Here is a 25939-nt window from a genome sequence, read left to right as displayed (position 1 = left end):
TGGAGTCTGATCCTAGGCCTTGGCTGACAAATCCTTCTATCCGGAGGACATTCTTCCCAGCTCCTAAGACGTATGTACCTGTTGTTGACATTTTTCCTGTAAAGGAAAGACCACATAGCTCAGGGGCACAAAAACCAAATTCATGGGGCCGAGTGTTGGTGGCGCACACCGTTAATCCCAGCACTCAGGAGGCAGAGGCAGGCAGATCTCTGTGAGTTCGAGGCCAGCCTGGTCTACAGAGCAAGTTCCAGGACAACCTCCAAACCAATACAGAGAAACCCTATCTCGAAAATCAAAAGAAAAAAACAAATTTTTTTTTCATGGTGTCCTGATTAATCAGTCTAACATGTCAGTCAGGATCTCGGACTGACTTTCTTGGTTTGAATAAATAGAATAATGTTTGCATTCTGAGTGAAACTAAGTACTGTTATTCTGCAGGAGCACCAAGGGAGTTAAAGAGCTCAAGGGTATGCTGAAGCAGTTGCAACCAGGACCTCTGGGGCGGGCAGCCCGCATGGTGCTCTCTGCCACCCATAAGGCACTTCCAGCCAGTGTGGTAAGCCCAAAGAACAGCCATGGGGAACCAGGTCCCAGTCATCCAAAGAGTGCAGGTGAGCCTCCAAGATCTGTTCCTTGCTGTGTCTGACACTGTTCTTCCTCCCTGACCCTGCCATGCTGTACTGGGATGACTCTCTTCAAGTGAAAGGGAAAAATTACTCAGGGAAGAAGAGGAGAAGTTAAATCTTATATACTAATTGAAAGAACACTGGCCTAGCAATCAGGAATCCTTGTCTTTGCTTCAGTTCCCTCATGTTCATAGGAAAAGGGTTAAACCAACTAATACCTTAGCTTATTTCAGTGTTGGTATTCTTTGATCGTCTCAGAAAGACAATGCTAGTGAATGCCTTAATCCCAAAACCTGGGGAGCGGAGGAGGCAGAGGGATCAGTAGTCAAGGTCATTCTCAGCTACATAGAGCCCAGCCAGCCTGAGTAACATGAAACCCTGTCTCAGAATAGAAAAGAAAAGAAAGGGAAAAGAAATGACTGCAGTCGTCTTAGGGCCCTTCTGGAAAGGATGCTATCCCTGCTCATTTACAGAGGTTGGTGAGTCAGTATCTCACAGTGTGGCAGTTTGTTTCATCAGTGACAGACAAAAGGGAAGGAGAGAGTGCCAGCTAAAAGTTTTGTTTTTTTGGTTTTTTTTTGTTTTGTTTTTTGGTTTTTTTTTTTTTTGAGACAAGGTCTCACCATGTAACTCTTAGCTGGCCTGGAACTCACAGATACCTACCTGCCTCTGCCTCCCAAGTACTGGGATTAAAGATGTGTGCTACCACATCCTAGTGAAGTCATGGCTTTTTGTAACATATGCACAGATGCTGTGCCATTTGCTACTAGATACCACCCACACCCAGAGGGACCCTCAATACAAGCAGTCTATGAGGATAAAGGTTTATAATTTTAAGAGGAGACTGAAAAGAAACCAAGCATTTGAGGATATCTACTATTGATAAGGTACTAAGATTATGTAAGCACTTTGAAATACATTTGGCTGCACCAAGAATTTCTGAAATTCTAAATAAAGAGGTAAGTGGTGACTGATGGCTTTTGTTACTGTTCATTTGACATGTATCTATTACATATCTGTGTACCTGAGATACTATAATAAATAGCAATGCTCGTATCTTAATGAAGGGATGCATGTCTGTGTCATAAAAGGAAATATGAAGCTAAACTGTGATAAACACTTTGAAAGAACAGATAATAGGATGACAAAATTTCAATCAGAAAGGCCTTGTAGAAATAAGCATTTCATCTCAGACTTGAATGAGAAAAAACTAAGCAGGTGAAGAAGATAGAAAAAAAATATCTCAAAAGAAAACTTAAAATGTAGAAACCTTTTGTAAAAAGCCAGATTGTTTGTTTTGATTTTTGTTTTTCTTTTTGGTTTTTCGAGACAGGGTTTCTCTGTGTAGCTTTGGAGCCTATCCTGGCACTCACTCTGGAGACCAGGCTGGTCTCGAACTCACAGAGATCCGCCTGCCTCTACCTCCCAAGTGCTGGGATTAAAGGGGTGCGTCACCAACACCCGGCTGATTTTTGTTTTTCAAGAAAAGGTCTCATTATTCATCCCAAGTTGTTCTTCAACTTACTGTCCTCCGTCTCAGATTCCTGGGGGCTGGGACTACAGGCATGTGTCACTATGTGTGGTGTGACGAAAAATAACTAATAAGCATTTCTGATGCAGAGCCCAGAGCAGAAGAACAAAACAGGAAGAATGATGTGGGCAGAAGGAAGAGGAGGAAATTGCAGGAACAAAGGTAGGCAGACGGCCATCACCTCTGACCTCAGTACTCTCTGAAGCTCTCCTCACTCTTGCTTCAGTTAAGCCCGGGCAATCTGGGTCTTGTCCTCTTAGACTACAACTGGAGAAAGATGTCCTTTTCTATATGTCATCAAGCTTGGAGATAGGCAGAAATTGGCATAAGATGATGTATACTCTGCTGCATCTGATCAAAATGTAAATCTTAGTCTCAGGCCTGTAGTCCTAGCACTCGGGAGACCAGGGCAGGAAGATTGCAAGTTTGACCATTAGGACTACAGGGGTATACAGCAAGTTTCAGGCCAGCCTGGAATTAGTGGTTGCTGGTGTCTGTGGGGACAGACAGACAAAAGAATGTGAAGTGACTAAGGTGCATTTGGAGTTTCTTTGGGGGTTGATAAAAATGTTCTGGAAGTAGTTGTAGTTACTCAGCTTGGAAGTATCCTTAATCCATGCTTCCAATTTTATGATATGTACATAGTATCTGAATTTTAAAATTAAAAAAGCACCAGACATGAAGGCATAGTCCTTTAATGCCAGGAGTTGGAAGACAGAGACAGGCAGATCTCGGTGAGTTCTGGGAAAGCCTGGTCTGCAGCAAGTTCTAGACCATGCAGAGCTACATAGTAAGACCCTCTCTCAAAATTAATTAATTTTTAAAAACTGAGGACAGTGATAGAAGCCCTGTTGTCAGATACTCAAAGGTTAACTGCTGTCCTCTAGTTTGTCATATCAGGTGGAAAAACAAGGACTCTGACGAAATTACTGTTTCCACTCTCGTCCACATGCTTCTAGTCTGGATTCTATGTTCCTTCATCCTTTGTGGTGTTTCCCAGATAGCTGGCCTTAAACTGTTTTTTTTCCCACAGACCATTGTCCAGCTCAAGTTCTCAGCCAAATAGGAATGGGGCAGCAAGAGCAAAGCAAAGACAGCACCAACCTCAGACCAAAAGTGACGATGGTGTTCAGTCTACTGGACAGTGTCCTATTTGTTCAGGTGAGCTGCATTGATTAATCTGTGAAGACCAGGCATTCATTGAGGAAGACAGGAGGACGTCTATGGATACTAGCAGAAATATTTGGTAGCGCCTGGGGAGATGTCTCAGTGGGTTAAATACTTGTCACACAACTGTGAGGACCTGAGTTTGTATCCCCAGCGCCCATGTAAAAGCTGGGTGTGGCAGTCCATGTCTGTAACTCCAGGCTGGAGGTGCAGAAATGACAGACTCCTGGGACTCACTGACCAGTCAGTCTAGATAACTAGTGAGCTCCAGGTACAGCTGGAGACCCTGTCTCAAAAAATAAGATGGAGAAGCAAGAAGATAGCTAATATCACCTTCTGGCTTCCATAAGTGCATATGGAAGCGCACACACCAAACACAGTTTTGATTTGGTCAGGTCTGGTGACAATGTTCTTTGTGCTCATAACTGGCCTTTTCCAGTAGACTCAGCATTCTGTAAGGTGGTGAGTGGTTGACAGATACGTGATAGTGTCTCTTGGGTGTGTGGGAGATTTCCCACACAAGCAGTTGCACATTGGCAGCAGACACTCCTTCAACATCTCGGGGTGGCAGCTTGCCTGGGAGGAACCAGTCCCATTCTGTTTATTTCCTTCTCCCCTCCTCAGGCTCCTTCAGCATGGAGACACTTCCTTTGCATGCTGCCACTTGTGGAGAGAGCTGCCCACCGCTTCCAGCTTCTCCCTCCTCCTCGTCTTCCTCGCAGTCTGTGCTGTGGGTGTCGTCCCCAGAGAGCTCACCACCACCTTCCTCGGTCGAGTGCCCTATTTGTGAGTTACAGTTCTCAGCAAGAGAAATAGAAGAGCATGCCAGCATGTGTGGGGAAGTTTTTCCAGCCTGAGCCATGAAGTTCTGTTGACTCTTTATGTGGAACCTGGGGAATAGGTCTCTTGTGGCTAAGAAGGGTTGGTTCCCCTCCCTTCACCTATTACCTCAGAACTCTGCCTGCCTGAGGACACTTCTGGACCAGCTTGTTCCCCGTTCCCGGTTGTCAAGGCTTTGTCACTATGGTACCCAATTCTCAGAAGGACAGTTTCCCCTTGGAATTTCTTCGGTAGAATTGGTGATCTCTCCAAGGCCTTAGGACACTATCTAGAATGTGTTTCCCTTGGTGAATGGTACTTATGCTCATGCCCATTTTCCTGAAAGGAAAACTGAGGCTTAGAAGGAAAATGTGGACTGGAAATAATAAAGTCCCATGGTGTTTTGGGAAGATGTGTGAGTCTTGAACATGAAATTGACAATTGAGTTCTTATGACCTTGACCTTCTGTATCCTTCATGGGTGTCTGCCCTACATGTAATCAGATAGCTGCTCTATGACTTTACATTTGCTTATTATGGGTCTGAAGTGGACCTTCGGTAACAGGAAAACCTCCTCCTGCTGCTTGTAGGGTTGTCAAAGAGTCCAGAGAGATTTCCTTTCTAAGGAATAGATGGTTCTAGGTTTGGCTGTGAGGCTTTGAGTAAACCCCATCTGTTCAGTGAGATCATTGGGCTGCAGTCCCCCTCGAGGTCCTGGACCTATGGTAGTCCAAATTCTGCTTTGAAAAATTATGCACTCTTCCCTTTTTCCCAGGAGACGGCATCGTATGGCACTAACACTAGCTCCCCCTATCCCCGGGGTACAGGGCAGAGAGAGAGCAGCTGGTCCTGAAAAAGGGAGGGTGCAGGGCGGGACTTTGAGTGGGGATGAAAGAGGATGCTGGGCACAGTCAAGGGAGAGACAGAAGGGGAGTTCAAGCCTTCAGCCCCTGCCTGCAGAGGTGGCTGTAGCCATGGATCCCCTCTCGGTAAGAGACCCTTGCTTCCCTCTTCCCTCCCCTCCCCTCCTCTCCCCAGTTCCATGGCTCACTGCCTGCAGGGATGCAGGGACAGATTGTGGATACCACCATGTGGGTGGGACAGCCTCCGGAGCCATGAGACTGGGCTTAGGAAAAAAGCAATAAGGACAGGGCTATGCCTGGTAGAAGAGCAGGACCAAACAATACCAAAGAGGAGAGATGCCTTGCAAAGTGGGAGGCAAAGTGAGAGCATTTGATGGAGGGGACCACATTAGGAGCCTACTGGGAGTCCTTTTCATAGAGGAAGGGCTTGGGGGAATCCCAGCTTAAAGACCCTCCATGTGAACATATCTGGATTTGTCCTTCAGACAGATGAGCAACTGGAAGATGAAGTCAACAAGCTGGGAACTGGATTCTAGCCAGATTCTGTGTGCTTGTGTGTGTGTTAGGCTCCCAGTGTGACCCTGATCACCTGCTTTAATCACCTCTCTACAGGGAACTAACACTGGGCCCTAGTGTGTAGGATTTTAATGAAAGTGGATGTGAGCTGGTAACACTCCCCACTCCAGCTCTTTCCTGACATGAATCTACATAATAAAATGGTGAGCAAGACAGTGTGTGTTGTCGAACATGTGTTTGCGACAAGGGAGGCATAATAGTTAATTGCAGAGGATTAGAGGCCAGAAGGTAGGTGAGGAAGGCTTCCAGGCTAAGGGGTTTGGGAACTCAAGAGCAACTGTCCTCTTTCCCTCCTTCACCCAGCCACAGCCCAACTGGACTGAGATTGTGAACAAAAAGCTCAAGTTCCCACCCACACTTCTGGGTGCCATCCAGGAGGGCCAGCTGGGTATCGTGCAGCAGCTGCTGGAGTCAGGCTCTGACGCCTCAGGTGGTGGGCCTCTTCGGAATGTGGAAGAGTCTGAGGACCGCTCCTGGAGGGAAGCCCTCAACCTGGCCATCCGTCTGGGCCATGAGGCCATCACTGATGTACTGCTGGCCAACATCAAGTTTGACTTCCGGCAAATACATGAAGCTCTGCTAGTGGCTGTGGACACAAACCAGCCAGCAGTGGTGCGTTGCCTCCTAGCTCGGTTAGAACGGGAGAAGGGTCGAAAAGTAGACACCAAGTCTTTTTCTCTGGCCTTCTTTGACTCATCAATCGATGGCTCCCGCTTTGCCCCTGGTGTCACTCCACTCACACTAGCCTGCCAAAAGGACCTATATGAGATTGCCCAGTTGCTCATGGACCAGGGCCACACTATTGCTCGGCCCCACCCAGTTTCCTGTGCCTGCCTTGAGTGCAGCAATGCCCGAAGATATGACCTGCTTAAGTTCTCGTTATCCCGAATCAACACCTACCGTGGCATCGCAAGCCGGGCTCACCTCTCACTGGCCAGCGAGGATGCCATGCTGGCTGCCTTTCAGCTTAGCCGGGAGCTCAGGCGCCTGGCACGAAAGGAGCCTGAGTTTAAGGTTTGTTGTCCCCACTCTTCACTCCATCCTGCCCTCTGTGCCCAGTGTCTGTTCTTGTACTGGGACAGGATTGGGCTTCATGGTGGGTATTCTAGGAAGTTAGAAAAGTGAGAAGCCGTAAAAGTCTATGAGGCCTCTTGTTCTAAGAGCTACAATTCCATTCTGAACAAGCTTTCATTCTACTGACAGCAGTCACTCCAGAGGCACTTGGCTTATGCAGAGAGTATAGCCCCTAACTTAGGGGTACTCTAGATCCATCTAAGGCAAGAGAGAAAAATAGAAAAAGCTGCTGGGCGTTGGTGGCACATGCCTTTAATCCCAGCACTCCGGGGAGACAGAGGCAGGCGGATCTCTGTGAATTCAAGGCCAGCCTGGTCTCCAGAGCGAATGCCAGGATAGGTTCCAAAGCTACACAGAGAAACCCTGTCTCGAAAAACCAAAAAAAAAAAAAAAAAAAAAAAAAAATAGAAACAGCTGGACAAACTTAGATATGATATTCGGTAGAGCATGTCCCTTAGGGGTACCCACTGTGTTTTCACCTGGTGTGTTGTGTGTTGGGGCTCTCAAGCTTGTGATCACGGACGGGAAAAGGGGACAAAGTATTCCCAGGACTTCATTCAGTGCCTCTGGTTGGTCTTCACAGGACTCCAAAGCACAGAAGCAGAAAAAGAGTGACCCAGGGCTTTTGTGTTTCAGTAAGATTCTTAAGGGAAGAGGTATTTAAGCTTGGCTGTGGAAGAGGCTGGTTAGTGAAGATGAGCAGGGGAGTTAGTTTAAGTAAGCTGAAGTCCTGGCAAAAGGTATATAATGAGGGGTTGGAGGTGAGACTCAGTAGAGTGCCTGCCTGCTGTGGGTGAAAGCCAGAGTTTGGTCCCCAGCACTACATGTGGTGGACATACCTGTAGTCTCACCACTTGGGAGGTAGAAACAGAATAGTCAGAGTTCAAGATCATCTTTGACAAGTTTGAGGCCAGCCTGGAATGTATGAGGTCCTACCTCAATGATCCACCCCACCCCAAAAAATGTATGAGGACCTTGGATGAACCAAAAATACATGAAGCAGAGTGTCTGATCAGGACTTGAGTTCAATCCCCAAGACCCACATAACAGTGGAAAGAGCCAATTCTGCGAAGTTGTCCTGACCTCCGTGCATGTGCTATGGCGTGTGTACGTGCACACACATCACCCACAATAAAAGCAGTGTTTAAAAACACTATGGGGCCGGGTGTTGGTGGCGCACACCTTTAAGCCCAGCACTCGGGAGGCAGAGGCAGGGGGATCTCTGTGAGTTAGAGACCAGCCTGGTCTATAAGAGCTAGTTCCAGGACAGCCTACAAAGCCACAGAGAAACTCTGTCTCGAAAAACAAACAAACAAACAAACAAAAAACAAAAAACACTATGGGGAGTCAGAGTTAAAGTGGGACAGAAACCAGGAATTAGAGAAGTCCAAGGGACAGACAAAGGTGGCAGGTTTGGGTTGAAGCGACTTAGTATGAGATGGGAATAGCATTAGATGAGCAAAGTGACACAGAAAGATTGATGAGGTAGCAGAGAAAAAAGAAATAGACGACCCAGTGACATCAAACAGAAGTGACAATGGCCTACTGTTTGGGGGGAGGGGCGGGAATAGATTGATAGCACACACATACCCCTTTTCTTCCAGCCTCAGTACATTGCCCTGGAGTCACTCTGCCAAGACTATGGCTTTGAACTGTTGGGCATGTGCCGGAATCAGAGTGAGGTCACCGCTGTGCTCAATGACCTGGGTGAGGATAGTGAGACTGAGCCTGAATCTGAGGGCCTGGGCCAGGCCTTTGAGGAGGGTATCCCCAACCTGGCAAGATTGCGCCTGGCTGTCAACTACAACCAGAAACAGGTCAGCTGGGCCTACTGCCTGCCCTGCCTACCCTGGTCCTTTGTCCTGCCTCAGAGGCATATCCTGCTTCAGCCTTATACCATGACTTTCTAACCTCAGGACCTTCTGAGAGCTTGATTCTGAGTATCCTTCCATACATATGAGCCCTTACCAGCAAGAAAGGAGGTTTCCCATCCCTCACCTGGTTACCTTCAATCTGAGCACTAGCGCCCCCTCGCACCACCACCACGCAACCCCTTTGGAAAACCAGGCACCATTAGGATTCCATATCGAGGTCTTACACAGACTTAGCTTTGCCTCTAGCCTGATGAGTAACTTTGACCCAGACTACAGCACCTCACCTATATAGCAAATGGTTAAATGGCTGGTGATTTTTTTTTTCTCTCTCCACTGTCTCATTAGATGTCCTACCCAACAGCCACACTAAAGACAGGATCCCTGTCCAGTCTCCCCAGCCCCTGACTCCTCGCTGTCATCTACATGATGATGCCCTGACCTAGGCATGATGCCCAGGCACATGACCAAAGCTTTCTGGGTGTTGTCTCCATATTACATGGCCCTTCCCTCCTCAAGATCATTCACGTAGACTTATGTTACAAACACATGCTGAGGCAGGGAACACTGGGAACCCTGGGACTTAGGCCCAAGTTCTACCCATTCCTGCCTTACCTTTGACTAAAGAATGTGGGGTGTGGAGAGTCTTGGGATATCTTTACATTCAGATTCGTCCACACCAAGGCCTACTGAAGGCACTTGCCTGTGGTCATATGGCAGGTGAAGCCCCTAATCTTCTGGGTGGGCTGGCATGGAGACAAAATGATAGTTCAACCTCTGTTGCAGGAAGTAAGGACTCTGCATCCAACCGGCTCTTTTAACCCTCCTCCTCTCATGGCCCATCTCTGCTTAGTTTGTAGCACACCCCATCTGCCAGCAAGTTCTGTCTTCCATCTGGTGTGGGAACCTGGCTGGCTGGCGTGGAAGTACCACCATCTGGAAGCTCTTTGTTGCCTTTCTCATCTTCCTCACCATGCCCTTCCTCTGCATTGGCTACTGGCTGGCACCCAAGTCCCGGGTACGAAGAATAAGATGAGTGATACCTTGCTTTGTGTTCTGGAAGCAAGCTCTCCACTGGAAATACACGGGTGGACTAGGGACAGGGACAGGCGTTACAAGAACTGCCAGAGTGTGGCAAGAGAAAGAGAGGAAAGGAGCCACTCAGGCTCCTGACTGGGTGACTCAGTGGTTTCGGGAGGTCGAAGGAGCAGGTTTAAAATAGTAGTGGGTGATGATTTTACCTTTCAATTTGGTTGAGTTTAAACTTTTCTTGTGGGATCTCACCACCAAAAAGAAAAAAAAAAAATCAGGGGAGGGGAGAAGCAATAATAACACTTACCTCCTGTGGTTGTGAAGGAGAAAACAGAAAACATAGGGCCTGGTGCACATTCTTTGTCGTACTTGCCTAGATGAGTGGGTGAATCTGAAAGACAGACTCACATGGGAGCCAAGCAGTCCAGAGGTCTGCAAGGATGAGTGACAGCAGGCCTCTGACAGCCATGCTCTCCTGTCTCCCCTGAAGCTGGGCCACCTGCTGAAGATCCCAGTGTTGAAGTTCCTGCTGCACTCTGCCTCCTATCTATGGTTCCTTATCTTCCTGCTGGGAGAATCCCTGGTCATGGAGACTCAGCTGAGTACCTTCAAAGGCCGCAGCCAGAGTGTCTGGGAGACCTCGCTTCATATGATTTGGGTCACGGGTATGTAGAGGAGAGCCCCTTAGTGTAGTCAGCTGCCAAGATCCCCGTGGTCAACTCTGGCACTGGGCCCCACTGAGACTTGGCCACACTGAGCAGGCTGATCTTAAAATAGAGCTGGGTGCTGTGGTATACAACTGTAATCCCAACACTCAGGAAGCTAAAGGCAAGACAATCCAAAGACAACCAGGGCTATGCTTTTGAGAGCCTGTCTCAAAGGGGCAAATGGCTAAGATGGTTTGGTGAGCAAAAGCACTTGGTGCCAAGCCTGACAACCCGAGTTCAGTACCTGAGATGAACCTGACTCAAAGAACCAACTCCCACAAGTTGTCGTCCTACCTCCACACATGTTGGGGCATGCACACACCACACACACACACACACACACACACACACACACACACAATGTTTAAATTAAAAACATAATGAAAAGGAGTTCTCAAATATTTGCCTAGTATGATTTGGTGGGGACTGGGAGGAACAGTGGAGCACCCCACCCTGTGCTGCTTGCTCTCTGAGTATCACCAGCCTAGCTTCCTGTGCAGGTCGCATCAATCATGAGGTCAGTCTGCACCAATGAGGGGATCCTTATTTTTCCAGAAGGTCACTTTGCACTTGGATGAATTAAATGTTTCAGCCCCACCCCCACCAATACCCTGCCACTGCAACCGGGCTGTGTCCAGGAAGGAGGAGGAGCACTCCACCCCGTCCTCTCCAGACCCCTCTCCCCTTCCAGGCTTCCTGTGGTTCGAGTGTAAGGAGGTGTGGATCGAGGGCCTGCGCAGCTATCTCCTGGACTGGTGGAACTTCCTGGATGTGGTCATCCTGTCCCTGTACTTGGCGTCCTTTGCACTGCGCCTCCTCCTGGCTGGGCTGGCTTACATGCACTGCCAGGAAGCCTCAGACAGCACCACCTGCCACTATTTCACCAAGGCTGGTGAGGAACATTATTGTTCTCTTTGCTGAGATAAAACACCCAGCAAATAGCAGGGCAGTGGTGATACAGGCCTTTAATTCCAGCACTCAGGAGAGGCAGGGGGATCTGAGCGTAAGGCCAACCTGATCCACAGAGTGAGTTCCAGGACAGCCAAGGCTATACAGAAAAACCCTACCTTGAAAATAAATAAAATAGCCGGGCGTTGGTGGTGCACACCTTTAATCCCAGGACTCGGGAGGAAGAGGCAAGCGGATCTCTGTGAGTTCGAGGCCAGCCTGGTCTCCAGAGTGAGTGCCAGGATAGGCTCCAAAGCTACACAGAGAAACCCTGTCTCGAAAAACCAAAAAAAAAAAAAAAAAAAAAAAAAGAAAGAAAGAAAGAAAAAGAAAATAAATAAAATAAAAGCCAACCAACCAAAAGCATCAATAAAATAAAAATAAATAAAACAAAGCCAAAGCAGCTTAAGACAGGAAGAGTTTATTTTGGTTCATAGTTGGATGAGACGGTACATCCTGGTGAGGAAGACATGATGGGTGCAGAGATAGCCAGTCACATGTGTCCACACTTACAAAGCAGAAAGATGAATGTTGGTGCTTAGCTCCATTCCTCCGTTTTTCTTGTTATAGTCAGTCCAGGAAGCCAGGCGCATTCAGGGTAGGTCTTCCCTCCTCAGGAAAACCCCTCCAGAAACATCTTGACAGACATGTGTCTCCTAGGTGATTCTCAATCAGTTAGGCTGATAACGATAGTGGCTGACATCACAGTCCCTCCAGCCCTGCAGGGAGTCCCAAGGCACTGGTCTTCTTGGCTCTCAGCCACTGCCCATCCTACCCTGCACAGAGCGAAGCGAGTGGCGCACAGAGGACCCCCAGTTCTTGGCCGAGGTGCTCTTTGCTGTCACCAGCATGCTGAGCTTCACCCGACTGGCATATATTCTGCCAGCTCACGAGTCGCTGGGCACTCTGCAGATTTCCATTGGCAGGATGATTGACGACATGATCCGGTGTGTACTCTTCCCATACTCTCCCTGCCTATGGCTCCTCCCCCACAGACTCTTGTCTTCCAAAGTCCCTCAGCTCTGTAGGGTACGGGAGTTCTTGACCATGTTCCTCTCACAAGACTGTGAGCTCCAGGGACCTCTGAACCCTGAAATGTAGAGGCAGAGTATAAATGTAAATGTGCTTTGCCCGGCAGAGAGGCTTACAGCTCCTGCCCTGGCCACGATTACAAACCACCAATAGCAGAAAGAGCACATGTTGGGTGTTTCTGATCCAGCTCCATGCCTCACTTATTCTTGGAAACTGAAGTTGGAAGGCAAAACATAAAATAAACAAAGAGCCAGAAGGCCAGCCTCTCCTTCCCAGATTCCTTTTCCCAGAGCCTGACTTCTTTCTAGGCTGGAGACCTGCTCTGACCCTTCCTTGTCCTCCTCCCTACCAGGTTCATGTTCATCCTCATGATCATCCTGACTGCCTTCCTCTGTGGCCTCAACAACATCTACGTGCCGTACCAGGAGACAGAGAAGCTGGGCAAGTACGCTGAGGCTGGGGCAGGGGCCGGGGTGGGCAAGGGCAACTGGGTGCAGATGCCGAGTCTTAGGCATCTTTGTGCTTCTCTTGTTGGTTCACTCAGCTAACTCTCTTACTTGCCCAAGCCCTCATTGATTCCCTCTGGCACTTACTAATTTAACTCATTACACATGCACTTGTTTCTAACCCTTCTATTTGAAAAACGTCAATCTTATGAAAACATTAAATGAGATTCACTGGGCACCCAAGCCCTTCACTGGGCACCCATGTCCTTTGCAGTGTCTCTGTTCATTGTTTTGCTGCCACTTGCTTGTTTTGTTTCTGTTTTTTTCTCTTTTTTATAATTTATTTATTCTTATTTTATGAACATTTGCATTTTGCCTTCATGCATGTCTGTGTGAGGGTGTCAGATCTTGGAGTTACAGACAGTTGTTAGCTGCCACATGGGTGCTGGGAATGGAACCCAGGTCCTCTGGAAGAGCAGCCCATGCTCTTAACCACTGAGCCATCTCTCCAGCCTTTTTGTTTTTTTCTTTTGTAACACTTTTTTGTTTGTTGCTTTTTGAGACAGGGTCTCACTATGTAGTTAAGGCTGTCCTAGAGCTTACTAGGTAGATCAGGCTGGCCTCAAATTCACAGAGATCCACCCATTCTCAGCCTCCGAAGTGCTGGATTAAAGGCGTGTACCACTATTTCTTACAATACTTAAAAGTAAATTGTAGGGGCTGGAGAGATGGCTCAGGGGTTAAGAGCACTGACTGTTCTTCCAGAGGTTCTGAGTTCAATTCCCAGCACCCACATGGTGGCTCACAACCATCTGTAATGTGATCTGGTGCCCTCTTCTGGCATGCACTGTATACATGATAAGTAAATAAATCTAAAAAAAAAAAAAAAAAAAAAAAGTAAATTGTGGCTGGGTGTTGGTGGTGCTCGCCTTTGATCCCAGTACTTGTGAAGCAGAGGCAGTTGGATCTCTGTGAGTTTGAGGCTAGCCTGGTCTACAGAGTGAGTCCCACAACAAGCTCCAAAGTGATACAGAGAAACCCTGTCTCAAAAGACAGGATTCTGCTTCTTCTTCTTCTTCTTTTTTTTTTTAAACAAATCTTTTTATTTTGTTTATTATGTATACAACATTCTGCTTCCATGTATATCTGCACACCAGAAGAGGGCACCAGATCTCATTACAGATGGTTGTGAGCCACCATGTGGTTGCTGAGAATTGTACTCAGGACCTCTGGAAGAGCAGTCAGTGCTCTTAACCTCTGAGCCCTCTCTCCAGCCCAGGATTCTGCTTCCTATACACCACTGTGTCCTTAGCACCCCATCACTACACTGCATTCAGCAAATACTGGCTGACTAAAAGAATAAAGGTGGAGGGGCTAGAGAGGCGGCTCAGCAGTTAAGGGCCTTTCTGTTCTTGCAGAGGACTCGGGTTTGGTTCCCAGCACCAGACTATCTATAACTCCAGTTCCAGGGATCTGCTGCTTCTGACCTCTGTGGGGCTCTTGCATACACATGGTACACATTTCGTATCCTCACACACATACGTGTGTGTGTGTGTGTGTGTGTGTGTGTGTGTGTGTGTGTGTGTATCCAAAATGGAATATGTATATACAAAATGTGCGTTTACAAAATAAAATAATTTTTTAAATAAAGGCTGGTGCTAAGAAATGGCAAATGTCTATATTCTCAAGGATGGCCCAAAAGGCTTCATGGACACAGAACACCTTTTGCCAAGTCTTCAGGGGAGGGGAGTATGTCTGGGAAGAACCCAGGCTTCTCTCCCAACCCTACCTCCATTTCCCTTTCCTTTGCTTCGTCCCACCATGCCAGTTTCAACGAGACATTCCAGTTTCTATTCTGGACCATGTTTGGCATGGAAGAACACACAGTAGTGGACATGCCTCAGTTCCTGGTTCCTGAGTTCGTGGGTCGGGCCCTGTATGGCATCTTTACCATCGTCATGGTCATTGTGCTGCTCAACATGCTCATTGCCATGATCACCAACTCCTTCCAGAAAATTGAGGTGGGTAAACTGAGCCAGGCTAGGCCAGATGGGGGGAACGTGGTGCAAGCCCCTTGGGTGCCTGCTCTGCCCCAGTATTGTTTCATGTCTTTGGACAAGTTCTCTACTGTACAAGAAGGGTTTCAGTACTGCTGTTGCTATTGCCAGTCGACAGGTCTAGTGCTCTTTGCACTTTTTCTTGTTGTTGTTGTAGATGATGGTGGTGGTGGTGGTGGTGGCAGTTTAGAGGCATTGTAGAGTAATAAGTGGGGACACAAGAAGGAAGTGGACAGGTTGGATTTGCAGGCTGAAGAATAGACTGAGCAGCAAACGGAAGTTAGAAATAGAGAATGGGAAAGGGAAAGGCATTCCAGGAAAACATGGGTGATCGATGGAGGTAGAAATAAAAACAAGAAGAAAGTGGTTGGTACACTGGAGAATAAGGGATGGGAAGACAAAAGACAGGCAGAGTGAGTGAGCAAGGGGCCAGTGCCAGCATGGACCTTGCATAGCCTCCTGCCTCATGGTCCCCAGGATGATGCTGATGTGGAGTGGAAGTTTGCTCGCTCCAAGCTCTACCTGTCCTACTTCCGAGAGGGCTTGACGCTGCCTGTGCCCTTCAACATCCTGCCCTCCCCGAAGGCAGCCTTCTACCTTGTCAGGTGACGGCCTCTGCTCTTGCCCCTGTGCACCACCCAGCTCCTGCCCCACTTTCCTAGGCCCTGTCCCTTACTAACTTCTTTTCACCATGGTAATCTCTCAGGAGAATTTTCTGGTTCCTTTGCTGTTGCTCCTCCTGCTGCAAAGCTAAGAAATCTGACTACCCCCCCATCCCGACCTTTGTGAGTACCTTCTCAGCCGTTTGTTGTCTCCTCACCCGTATTGCCCTAAGCCGTCGGTATGTCCCCAGAGGGCCTGCTCCCAATTCCCACTCTCTCACATAGCCTCCGTTTCCATCTTCCTGGCGCTGGCTGGGTCCTATACTTCCAATCCCACATCCTGCAGCCTGCATCCCAAGCCCGACTGCCAGACAACCAGACTGTCAGACGTGCTTGGGTGATTTAAACAGCGAATGGAAAAAGCCTCCTGAGGAACGAGAAGGTTGACAGAGGCAAAGAGAGGCAGCTGGCCACCCAAGGGGCTCACCTACCTCCCAACATCAGCACCATAACCCAGCCTGTTTGGGCATGGGAGCTTTTCTAATGTGGACCGTTGCTGCCAGTTCTACGGTAGTCTTTCCCTCCCAGCCCACTCCACTTCACAGCCTTCACCACCCAGACAGCCTGTCCTCTTACAGGCCACTTCCCCTAGTTGGCTCCCATCTGTCCCCCAGGACTGCGCTGTATGAGAGAGACCAGAGACAGAAAGATTGCATAGATTTTGCCTTTCTCCTTTATTCTTGGTCGAGAGAGAGCTGAAGGGAGGTAGAGAAGAGAATTCACTCTGTCTTCCATTGCAGACCAACCCTGGGGCAAGGGCCAGGCCTGGGGAAGGAGAACGCGGGTCTTACCGCCTTCGTGTTGTCAAGGCTCTGGTGCAGCGCTACATAGAGACTGCCCGGCGTGAGTTCGAGGAGACCCGCAGGAAAGGTCAGTTGCCTACCTCCAATCCTTCCCTTTGCTGTTCATGACTCTCTGGGAAGTAAGCCCCACACCCAGACTCCCCCCCCCTCACTCAGTTAGGATGCAGTCTTCTCCATCCTCTCCGCCCTGGGAAGCCCAGCTAGTTACCTGACTCAATTACTCTGCCTTTATTTACATGTCGTTATGTTCTCATTCCCTCATTCAACCCATGTGTGCTCACATATTTGATCTCCCCCTTTCTCTTCCCTTCCTTCCTCCCCTTCTTCCCCCCTCTCCCGTCCAGTCTTACTAAATTTCCCAGTCTGGTCTTTTGTTTTGTTTTGTTTTTCCAGATAGGGTTTCTTTGTGTAGCTTTGGAGCCTGTCCTGGAACTCGATCTGTAGATCAGGCTGGCCTCGAGCTCACAAAGATCTGCCTGCCTTGGTCTCCCGAGTGCTGGGATCAAAGGCGTGCACCACCCAGCTTCCCAGACTAGTCTTGAGCTCACTTTGAAGCCTAGGCTGGCTTTGAACTTACCATCCTCTTTCCTCAGTCTCCCGACTAGATGGGGTTGCAGACCTGCACCAGGCCTGGCTAAGGCTTTCCTTCTTTGTTGCTGCCCTACCATCAATGCTTACATTCATTCACCTGCACAGCTTTTCTACCTGCCCAGCCCCTCAATTCTTCCAGCCCTCCCTTAGGATCCAGACGGGGTGTCCCAGGGTTCAGTAGGGTGGGGTGGGGGAGACAGAAGAGATGCTGACAGGCTCACCTTCTGAGAGACCTCTCTGTCCTGATCCATCTCAGACCTGGGCACCAGACTGACAGAGCTGACCAAGACTGTGTCTCGACTGCAAAGTGAGGTGGCCAGTGTGCAGAAGACTCTGGCGGCAGGCGGGACACCACGGCCTCCCGATGGTGCCAGCATCCTCAGTCGCTACATCACCCGAGTACGCAACAGCTTCCAGAATCTGGGCCCCCCCACCCCTGAGACTCCAGCAGAGCTGACCATGCCAGGGATTGTAGAGACCGAGGTCTCTTTAGAAGCTGACCTTGATGCTGTAGGGGAAGCTGAGACTCCGGTGTCCGGAGAGCCCAGCCACTCCTCCCCTGCTCATGTGCTGGTGCACAGGGAGCAAGAAGCAGACGGGGCAGAGGACCTGCCCCTGGAGGAAGGTCTGGAGACCAAGGGCGAGTCCTAATGCAACAGAAGGGTCTCTTCTGTCACTGAGTTCAGCAGCCTTGTTGGGTAGAGCAAGGGTCTGCTAGTAGTAGAACATGGTGTTTCTTTGCCTCAGTAAAATTTCTGCTGTGGAAGTCAGGTAGCAATCCTCATCTCTTGATGTCCTAAGATCCCTTCCTTTACTTCCCCCTAAAATGGACCCTATGTGAGAAGGGCAGAGAGAAACAGCTTGTTTTGGGTTCTGGGGTTTAGAATCCTACTTTGGGATTCCTTAGATCTTTAGTGGAAAGATTTCTAGCCTAGAAGGCTGGAGGCCTGGGAGAGAAGAGACCAGGGAAGCAGGAGGCCTGAGAATTGGGGGACCTGAGAGTGGGGGAACTAAAAATGGAGAGGCCCTAGAGTGGAGGTACCTGCCAGTTGGGGGTCAGCCAGTGGGGAGGTCTGCCAGTGAGGGGGAGCTGGGAAGAATGGAGGTGCTGCCCTTCCTTGGCCTTGCAATTCTCATAAGACGAGCAGGGCTGGGAGTCCATCTATTCTGCCTTAAAGGGAGCTGTGAGGGCCTCTGGCTGTTAAAAAGCTCCAGGTGCAGAGGTTAAAGTGTGTGACTAGGAGGATCAAGAAGTTAGTTCTGAGTACTTGACTTGCAAGCCTGCCAAGGACAAACGGCTTCGTGAAACAAACCAGTCGTAACAGGCCATGTCTCTATACCACAACTTGGTTTAATTGAGTAGCCATCCAGTCTTGACCTCACATGTCCTAGGAAGTCCCCACCACATAGTGGGGTTCCCTCAACTCTGGCCACAGGTCTCCATTCCTAGTTGGAGAAGTAGCCCCCTAGGACTGGAACCAGAATCATGCCATTGCTTCTTGGGGCCACCCAAAGCCCCCTCTTCATAGAAAGGTCATCAGTTCCCAAAGTTCCTAAGAGGCTTTCAGGGTCCAGCTCTAGAGAGCTGCAACTCCCCAGGGGCCAAGAGCATTGTCTTTCCTGATCGCAGAGCCAAGGCCTCTGTGGAGGATAACTCTGGCTGTCCTACTGCTGGAAAAAGAAGAAAGGAAGGTGAGGTGGGCAGGAGGGCCAGGGGAGCAGGAACAGCTTACAGAGAAGGCTAGAAGGTGACTTACTTGTTGAGGACACACAGCCATGCCTCTTCTCCCCTGCAACAGACAGCACAGTGAGGCCCTGGGGCAATTCACATCCCAAATATCTTGCCTATGGCCAGCCCCCTTTCAGTCTCTTTTTCTTCCCCTCAAAGCAGGCTACTCACTTCCTTTCAGCTTCTCCCTGAGGTAACCTTTCCACATTGCCTATCCATCCTTGCTCCTACCCACACCGTCACCACTCTTCAGTCTGTTCTTGCCTCCCAACTGGACCTGGCACAGTTCTGTCCTGTCAGCCCCATCAAACCAGGGCCTCCTTCACTCAGTTCCTTGGCCTAATGGGTACCACAGACTGACCCTTTTGAGAAGACAGTCATTGAGAATGTCCACAGATCTTGAAACTCTCACAGGACCTGGCAGAACTTCAGTCTCACTAACCAAGCAGATCTCCTGAAGGCTCTGGGGACTGGGTCAGGACATGCTGGCTTCTTTCACCCACCCTGCCATTCTCTGTCTCCCATGCATCGCTCACCACCCAAATAGGCGCAGTTAAAGTGGCTGCAGGTCTGATTAGAACTCCAGAGAGTTACTATTCTCTGGGCTCCATCCTGGAAGAACCCAGTGACCAAGAAGACTTCATGTGGGGGTATCAGCACCTCACGCTCCTCAGGGAAGACAGACAGAGCCTGGATAAGAGCCCCAAAACAAGTCCTTAGGCTGAAGAAAGTGGCATTACCAAACCCGCGAGCCACTGTTTCATCCAGAGAGCTGGAGGTAAACTGTCCTAATCGGACAAAGTCCCCCAGCCTCTTGGGTTCAAAGTGAAGGCTGCCCACGCCTCGGAACACCACCTCCCCATCACCCCTGCTGCAGCCCCCAGTGTCTCTCAGCAGCTGCAGGGCCCGGGTCAGGTAGAAGTGGAGGGCCTTGAAGGGGAAGTGCCTCATGTAGAGCTCCCGGGAGCCACCCCCTGTCCGCACAGCCTGGTTCAGCTCCCAGTACAAGGTGTTGGACGAGTTGGTGTACACCATGATAGCTATTCCATGCTGGGCTCTGAAGCCAGGAGGTAGAGTAAGCATGTGACGCCTGTGCTCCCAGGCCTCTTGGGCTGCTTCCCAGGACTCTCGTAGCAGGGGGTGGCGTGCCATCTCCTCCTTTAGCAGCAGGCCTGCTTTCTCGTCCATCTCCTCAGAGCAGCCCACATAGGCATCATCGAAGGTGTCTGGAACCAGGCTCAGGGGCAGGATAGGAACAGCTTGGACCTGTGGACATAAGGGAGGGAGACACCACACAGGCGAGAGTGTGAGTTGAAAACACTGGCCAGGGGTCCTAGTGGCTGATCAATTCAGACTCATAGATAGATAGAATTCCATTTCTATCCCCAAACATCTGATGCGTGCAATTGGCAATAGCCCAAACAGGCATAAATAACACAATCAGTGGAGTCAGACAGACATGAGTTTAAACACCACCTGCTAGCTGTGGGATCTTAAACAATTCTCAGGTCATGGCTTTTCTGGACTTCACATTCTTCTCCTATGAATTAAGGGTACATCCAACCTCACAGGGTTATTGTGAGGAGAATGTAAAGACCATTGTGGTACAACCTAAAGGGGGTCATCTCATCTTTCCAGAGACGAGTCTGGTTGGTTCCTGTGCTTTCTTGGCTCTGACAGTCAGTCTGTGGGCAATAAATTGCAGCCAGTGTCTGGTCCCTGCCCTGATCCCCATCCTCCTTACCCTTGGGGAAGCCCTGCAGCTCAGTGTACATCACTTTCAACCCTGAGATTCCTGCATGCTCTCCTGCTTTAGAAGATGTTATTTTAAATTCAAGGTGGGATGGGTGGGAGTTTATTGTCCCCAACCTAACCCTAGTCCCAGAGTGTGACGGGGGTGGGGGTGAAGGCTGGTTTTCAGGGTCTACAGCAGCACACTGGTATGTACAGGGATTTATCTGTGCAGAGCCTGTGGTATGAAGGAGAAAGTTGAAGGCAACCCCTGTGGAGGGGTAGCATGGAGGAAGAATCACACAGGGAGCTAGGGGTGCAGGGAGGTGGAGTTCTGGGAGAGAGATTGGGCACTTGGGCTCCCTAATGGAATAGAAGTTCCTGAGAGGAGGACTAGCAGAAAGAGGAGTCACCTAGGAGGGTTTCCTTGAACGTTCCTCTACCACCACCTCCTCAGCGTCTAGTCCCAAGAGTTACCTTCCAGAGGGTGTGCAGGCCGAGACAACTGAGGACCATTAGCAGATCCTCCAGAATCATCCTTGGAGGAGTCCCGGAATGGTAGGATCCTGATGATGATGAGGCCAGACAGAGGAGGAGGGGTTCTGGCTTGGATGAGCTCCAGGACCGTCCTCCTGTACCCAGAGGGTCCTTAGTCAGGAGTGATGTGGGGCGAGACCAGGGACAAGTCTAAGGATGGGCAGGGCTTCGGATTTTATTGTCCCCATCTCAAGCCCTAGTCTGTAACTACCAGATGGCCCCACACCCAGGCTCTCCAGGACGTTCTTGCTAGGGTATAGGCGGGGCGGTTATAAGGCTCCGCCTAGAGAGGGGCGGGGCGAGGACGAGGACCCACCTGGAGGTTGGCGGAGGCCTAGAGCGGCCAGGGGCTCTGGTCCTTTGCGGCAGATTAAGTCTGAAGTGTGGGCAGGAGCTGCTCAGGTCCCGGACTGCTAAACAAAGTCCCCGCAGCTAACTATAGCCCCTGAACTGGTAACCCGACACCTATCTTCCGCAACAACAGACGGGGGCGTGGGAGCCGGACTGGCAGAGTCCTTGAGTGGTTGAGGGGCAAAACGGTCCTTCCCTTGGATGACAGGTTCTTTCTGTATGATTTGAGCTAGGTCAAGGTTGGGGGAGGGACTTATGAGACTTGGCCTTTTCTCCGGTGGCCCTGGCATCGGGCCAGAGCCAGAGCCCTGGACCACAGGGGCCAGGAAGCCCCGCGAGGGTCGCTGCGTGTACGTCAAGCTAGTAAAGTCGCCAAATCTGATTTGCATACGACACACGTTGAGTCACGTGCACCAGCATCAAAACCCCCGACCCTCACTTCTTCCCTACTCTTGTCTCCCTACCCTGGTCTGTAGGGAAGAGTAGAAGGGAGCGATAGCTGCCTTCTGGACCTCTCTGGTTCAGGTGACCCCATGTTTGTAAACACAGCTCTCTGTCACACCTCCGTTGGTCTTGACTATAAATAACCTAGTTCTGAGTTTCAGATGCCCAGTTGGAAGTAATGGGAGAAGGGGCCAGTTTATAGGGAGGTGGAGGACGGATGTTCTGAACAACAGGACTTAGAGATGCCACCTGCTGGGTCCAGGGGAAACATGACATGTGAAACCTACCAAGGGCCTCTCTGGTCCAGTTCATGAGTTTACCCATCACCGCCCCTTCACCACCTCAGATTGCCAGCCAAATAAAGTTTCCTTCACCCGAAAGCCTCTGTTCTCTATTCCTTCCCGATGACTAGAGAGGAAAACAGACTGTCCATTCGGTGGGAAGGCTGGGTTGGGAGTGGAAGAGCAGTACTCCCTTGCCTACCTACCCCATCCTCCCTCTCTGTGTGGGGACAGCCTCTGGTTTGGGGAATTTCTTACAACCCAGCACCTGGAGCTCCAACGAGGCCCCAAGAAGTAGAGTCAAATCTGTTCATGGCTAGGGATCCTGAGCGGGCAGAAGGTCCTCCCAGGTCAAATGGCCAGTCAGGGATCCAGTTAGAACCGAGGCTCCTTAGAACAGAGCAAAGCTTGACATGGCACATTCCTAAAATCCCAGCATTCAGGAGGAAGGCAGAGGCAAGAGGACTGCTTCAAGTTCAAGGCCAGCCTGGGCATTGTGGAAGGAAATAATAATAATAATAATAATAATAACAACAACAACAACAACAACAACAATAATAATAATAATAGAAAAAATGAAAGGAGATGCCTGGAGATGGGGGTGCTTTTTGGCTGACCAAAGTACTGGTGAGGAGGCTGCTGTTCTGTCTCCTCAACACCCCCCAAGGCATCTTCCTTCTGTGTTCAGCAGCTCTCATTGTCATGGGAAGAATGTTGGCCCAGGTCACATTGAGCAGAGGCTAGTGTTCCTGAGCCCTGAGGAGACAGCTTGAAATAGATGGGGGAGTGTCACATTTCTGGGCAGCTGTGTGGGGAAGCAGGAGGGGTAGGGGGGACTGACGGTATAAAAGAGAAAGCTACCTCCCTGCCTGTCTATAACAGGAGACCAGACCAGCTTTGCCCACCATGGAGAAGGCTAGGTAAGGGGCACCTCACCTACCCGCACAGGGAACAGAGAAGGAACTTTTTGATATAAAATTTAGGGTACTGGTAAAGTTTTAGGATGGAATGGTTGAGGACACCTAGGAAGGTTTGGGGGGTTTGAGAGGAGACTTGGAGTCATATTTCCAGAAGGGACTGCTGAGTGAAGGAGGAGAGGGAAACAGGATTGTGGGTCACAGGATGAAGGAAGTGCCACTCCTCTGCTGTGAAAAGGGATTTCCAAGATGATGGATTCAGCTCTTTCAGGCCAGAGACTAAGTTAAAGGCTTAAAGGCCAGCCTGGGCTACCTAACAAGATCTCATCAAAAAAAAAAAAAAAAAAAAAAAAAAAAAAAAAAAAAAAAAAACCCATGGGGAGAGTGAATTCCCAGTGTCCCAAAACAATCCCTGCTGAGCTTCCCCCTGCCCAATGCTGGTCACCAAGGACAGCAATCTACTTACTCTGAGGTGCTCTGTCTTGTTAGCAATGCTCAGAAAGCTCCTTGGGCTTGTTTACCAGAGACTTGGGGGTCTTTCAACACAGACAGAATAGAAATAGGACGGAGCTGACTGTAGAGATGAGGGTGTGTGGTGGCCACAGGCAAGCTTTAACGAGGCTTCAGTTCTCCAATGGAAGGGAGCCAACACCCGCAGATAGGGTGCTGCTGTCCTTACACGGGAAGAGTCAGGCTTCCACTGATTTTCCAGGGTGACTGACTGGGGTCATATATCTTGCCTAAAGGACATGGAGGTCGAGGGTTCAGTAGCTAAAACTGTGGGTCCTGAGGCTGTTATGTAACCCCTGAGACTGGAGGGTGACAGAACCTGACCCAAAGGGGAAGACAGATGCCAGTCTTTCTATACCAGCCCAGTCACCCATCAGGCATCTGCAGGTCCTGTTTATGTAGATTTTTCCATCCTTAACAAGACTTGCAGCAAGCAGTCTGGTGACGGGCTGGTCCTGGGCTGAGCCAAGGGGTCATAGAATGGGCTATCTCTGGTTCCTGCACAATCAGGAGTTGGGGGGATAGGGTCAGAAGAGGGTCACACACGTGATGTGGATCCCAGAGGATTCTGGGGGCATTCTGAAAGAGGGGAGCCCTGAGCTAAGCCTGGAAAAGTGGGTGGCCAGAGGATAGCTGAGGGTAAGGGGAACAGTAGCATCTCCCTGGAACTTGGTTCCTTCTTGGCTCCTGTACTTTAGTCCCTTCTTGGCTCCTGTACTGTAGAAGCCAAGAAGGGACTAAAATGTTCCCAGGGGCAAGATCAAAAGCCAGAATAAGGTTGGGCTATCCTGAAGGTATAGAGAGATGTTTTGCTTCATTTTGCTGTTTGGTTTGAGACAGGGTCTTGTGTATTCCAGTCTGTCCTGGAACTCTCTGTGTAGTCCTGAGCCCCTGATTTTCCTTCTCTACCTCCCCAGAACTGGGATTCCAGGCATGTGCTATCATGCTTGACTACTAGGAAATCAAACACAGGGACGTGTGCATGATGGTAAGCCCTCTCCTTTTTTTTTTTTTTAATTTAAAAAAATGTCTGGGCAGGGGTGGCAGAGGCAGATGGATCTCTGTGAGTCTAAGGTCAGCCTGGTCTACAGAGTGAGTTCCAGCACAGCCAGGGCTACAGAGTGAAACCCTGTCTTGAAAAACAAAACAAAAAACAACAAAATGATATACTATCATCTTTTCTCTCATATTTCTGATTTCTGCACTTTTGTCACTTTTTTGAGATATTTATTCTAGTTAGTTTCGACACAGAGGTTTTGTTTTTTGTTTTTTGTTTTTTTGAGACTGGGTTTCTCGGTGGCTTTGGAGGCTGTCCTGGAACTAGCTCTTGTAGACCAGGCTGGTCTTGAACTCATAGAGATCCACCTGCCTCTGACTCTGCCTGGCCCAGAAGATTTTTTTAAATATTTTTTAATTAATGTGTGTCGGTATGTGCGTATGTGCACCCGAGATCAGGTACCAACCAAAGCCAGAAGTATCAGTTCCTCCTACAGCCAGAGTTCCAGGCAGTCATGAGCAACCCTAGTGTGGGTGCAGGGAATTGAACTCATGCCCTCTGCAAGAGCAGTCTATCCTTTTAACCACTGAGCTCTCTCTCCACTCCCACACAGAGGTTTTTAAGCAGGTAAAGGTGGTAAACAGGGCTGTACTTTGGAGACATTGTTCTTCCTGCTCCATGGAGAATGTACTAGCAAGGCTAACAGGAGACAGGGAGATCTTGTAAAGAGGAGACAGACAGAATTAAGCAGAACAAGAATATGGGCCTCAACAAAGAAGGGAAGGAGAATCCAGGAAGCAACTTAGACCTAACATGAGCTGGCAACTGCAGTCAGGCATGATGAATGAATGACTGAATGGATAGATACCCAGGTGACCTTCCTGAGAGCCTGGGTGCTAATGGAGATAGGGCACCACATGAGTGTCTTCTGCTGGCATGCTCAGAGGAGCTATCCCAAGATGGATTAAGCCTAAAGGGTGATATCAAAAGGTTTCAAGGTTCTCACTGAGCCCAAGGGCCGGAAGTGAAGAGCCTCATGAAACCCCAGAGCCTGGCTCTTTCTAAGTCTAGGCTTACTGCTCAGCTTCTCTTGATTTTTCTCCAATCCATCGTCTCTGGGATCTCATCTCTGCCTGACTTCAACAGCAATAATGCAAATTAATCTTCTGAGTTGCTTTCTTTTGTTTTGCTTTTTTTTTTTTTTTTTTTTTTTTTTTTTGCTTTTGAGATCAGGCCTTATAGAATCCCAGGCACACCATCTCCCTGCCTCGGCCTCCTAAGTTCTGGCATTACAGGTTGCACAATCATGTCCACCCTTTCTCTTAAACACATCCGTTTCTGTTTCCTGACTGTCTGTACAAAAGAAAACTTTCAGCGTGGTGATGACAACACAAGTATACATACATCTCCAGACCACTTGAATGAAAATTTAAAAAGCCATCAGTAGGTCAGGCATGGGGGCACACCTGTAATCTCAGCACTCAGGCGGAGGCAAGAGGATCAGAAGTTCAAGGCCATCTTGGTAGAGGACCTCATCTCAGAAAAACAAACAAACAAACAAAAAATTCAAACCAGAACAAAATAAACTAGCAAAACAACAATGGATAGCATTGACAAAGATGCATCCCACTAGCAGTG

The 25939-nt window shown here is 49.2% G+C and overlaps 3 protein-coding genes across 5 annotated transcripts in view; 1 reads left to right on the top strand and 2 right to left on the bottom strand.

Moving 5' to 3' along the window:
• Folr1 (folate receptor alpha) overlaps window positions 1-25939 on the bottom strand; it is a 349146-nt gene that overhangs the window by 226457 nt on the left and 96750 nt on the right.
• On the top strand, window positions 445-17574 carry Trpc2 (transient receptor potential cation channel, subfamily C, member 2). Of its 2 annotated transcripts, XM_035442327.1 has the most exons (16): window positions 445-611; window positions 2247-2319; window positions 3191-3318; window positions 3949-4110; window positions 5885-6595; window positions 8260-8472; window positions 9380-9544; window positions 10049-10223; window positions 10957-11157; window positions 11998-12160; window positions 12598-12690; window positions 14520-14712; window positions 15226-15353; window positions 15455-15533; window positions 16151-16280; window positions 17061-17574. In XM_035442327.1, exons 1-16 carry the CDS (start codon window positions 576-578, stop codon window positions 17453-17455), a joined length of 3045 nt encoding a protein of 1014 aa, XP_035298218.1. In that variant the 5' UTR covers window positions 445-575; the 3' UTR covers window positions 17456-17574. The 2 variants fall into 2 exon arrangements, with proteins under 2 accessions (XP_035298218.1, XP_035298219.1); XM_035442328.1 differs by lacking the exons at window positions 15226-15353; window positions 15455-15533.
• On the bottom strand, window positions 18369-20876 carry Art5 (ADP-ribosyltransferase 5). Of its 2 annotated transcripts, none has more exons than XM_035442333.1 (4): window positions 20742-20876; window positions 19070-19799; window positions 18562-18594; window positions 18369-18475 (listed from the first exon to the last, which is right to left on the bottom strand). In XM_035442333.1, the coding sequence occupies exons 1-4, from the start codon at window positions 20799-20801 to the stop codon at window positions 18369-18371; spliced, it is 930 nt and encodes a 309-aa protein (XP_035298224.1). In that variant the 5' UTR covers window positions 20802-20876. The 2 variants fall into 2 exon arrangements, with proteins under 2 accessions (XP_035298224.1, XP_035298225.1); XM_035442334.1 differs by having other exon boundaries at window positions 18369-18472.

The sequence above is a fragment of the Cricetulus griseus genome, chromosome 3 (assembly GCF_003668045.3).
Source record: "Cricetulus griseus strain 17A/GY chromosome 3, alternate assembly CriGri-PICRH-1.0, whole genome shotgun sequence".
Taxonomy (NCBI): Eukaryota; Metazoa; Chordata; class Mammalia; order Rodentia; family Cricetidae; genus Cricetulus; species Cricetulus griseus.
The sequence above is the reverse complement of the archived record's forward strand: the minus strand, read 5'-3'. Positions and strand labels throughout refer to the sequence as shown.

What these genes read in the sequence shown, in the direction of transcription:
- Trpc2 (XM_035442327.1), top strand. Translation starts at nt 576, where the DNA reads ATGGGGAACCAGGTCCCAGTCATCCAAAGAGTGCAG. An exon ending in TCATATGATTTGGGTCACGG is followed by an intron (nt 10,224 to 10,956) that starts GTATGTAGAGGA and finishes CTCCCCTTCCAG; the next exon opens with GCTTCCTGTGGTTCGAGTGT. An exon ending in ACCCCCCCATCCCGACCTTT is followed by an intron (nt 15,534 to 16,150) that starts GTGAGTACCTTC and finishes CTTCCATTGCAG; the next exon opens with ACCAACCCTGGGGCAAGGGC.
- Art5 (XM_035442333.1), bottom strand. Translation starts at nt 20,801, where the DNA reads ATGATTCTGGAGGATCTGCTAATGGTCCTCAGTTGTCTCGGCCTGCAC. An exon ending in GCCTGCACACCCTCTGGAAG is followed by an intron (nt 19,800 to 20,741) that starts GTAACTCTTGGG and finishes TTATGTCCACAG; the next exon opens with GTCCAAGCTGTTCCTATCCT. An exon ending in TGGCTGTGTGTCCTCAACAA is followed by an intron (nt 18,476 to 18,561) that starts GTAAGTCACCTT and finishes TTCTTTTTCCAG; the next exon opens with CAGTAGGACAGCCAGAGTTA.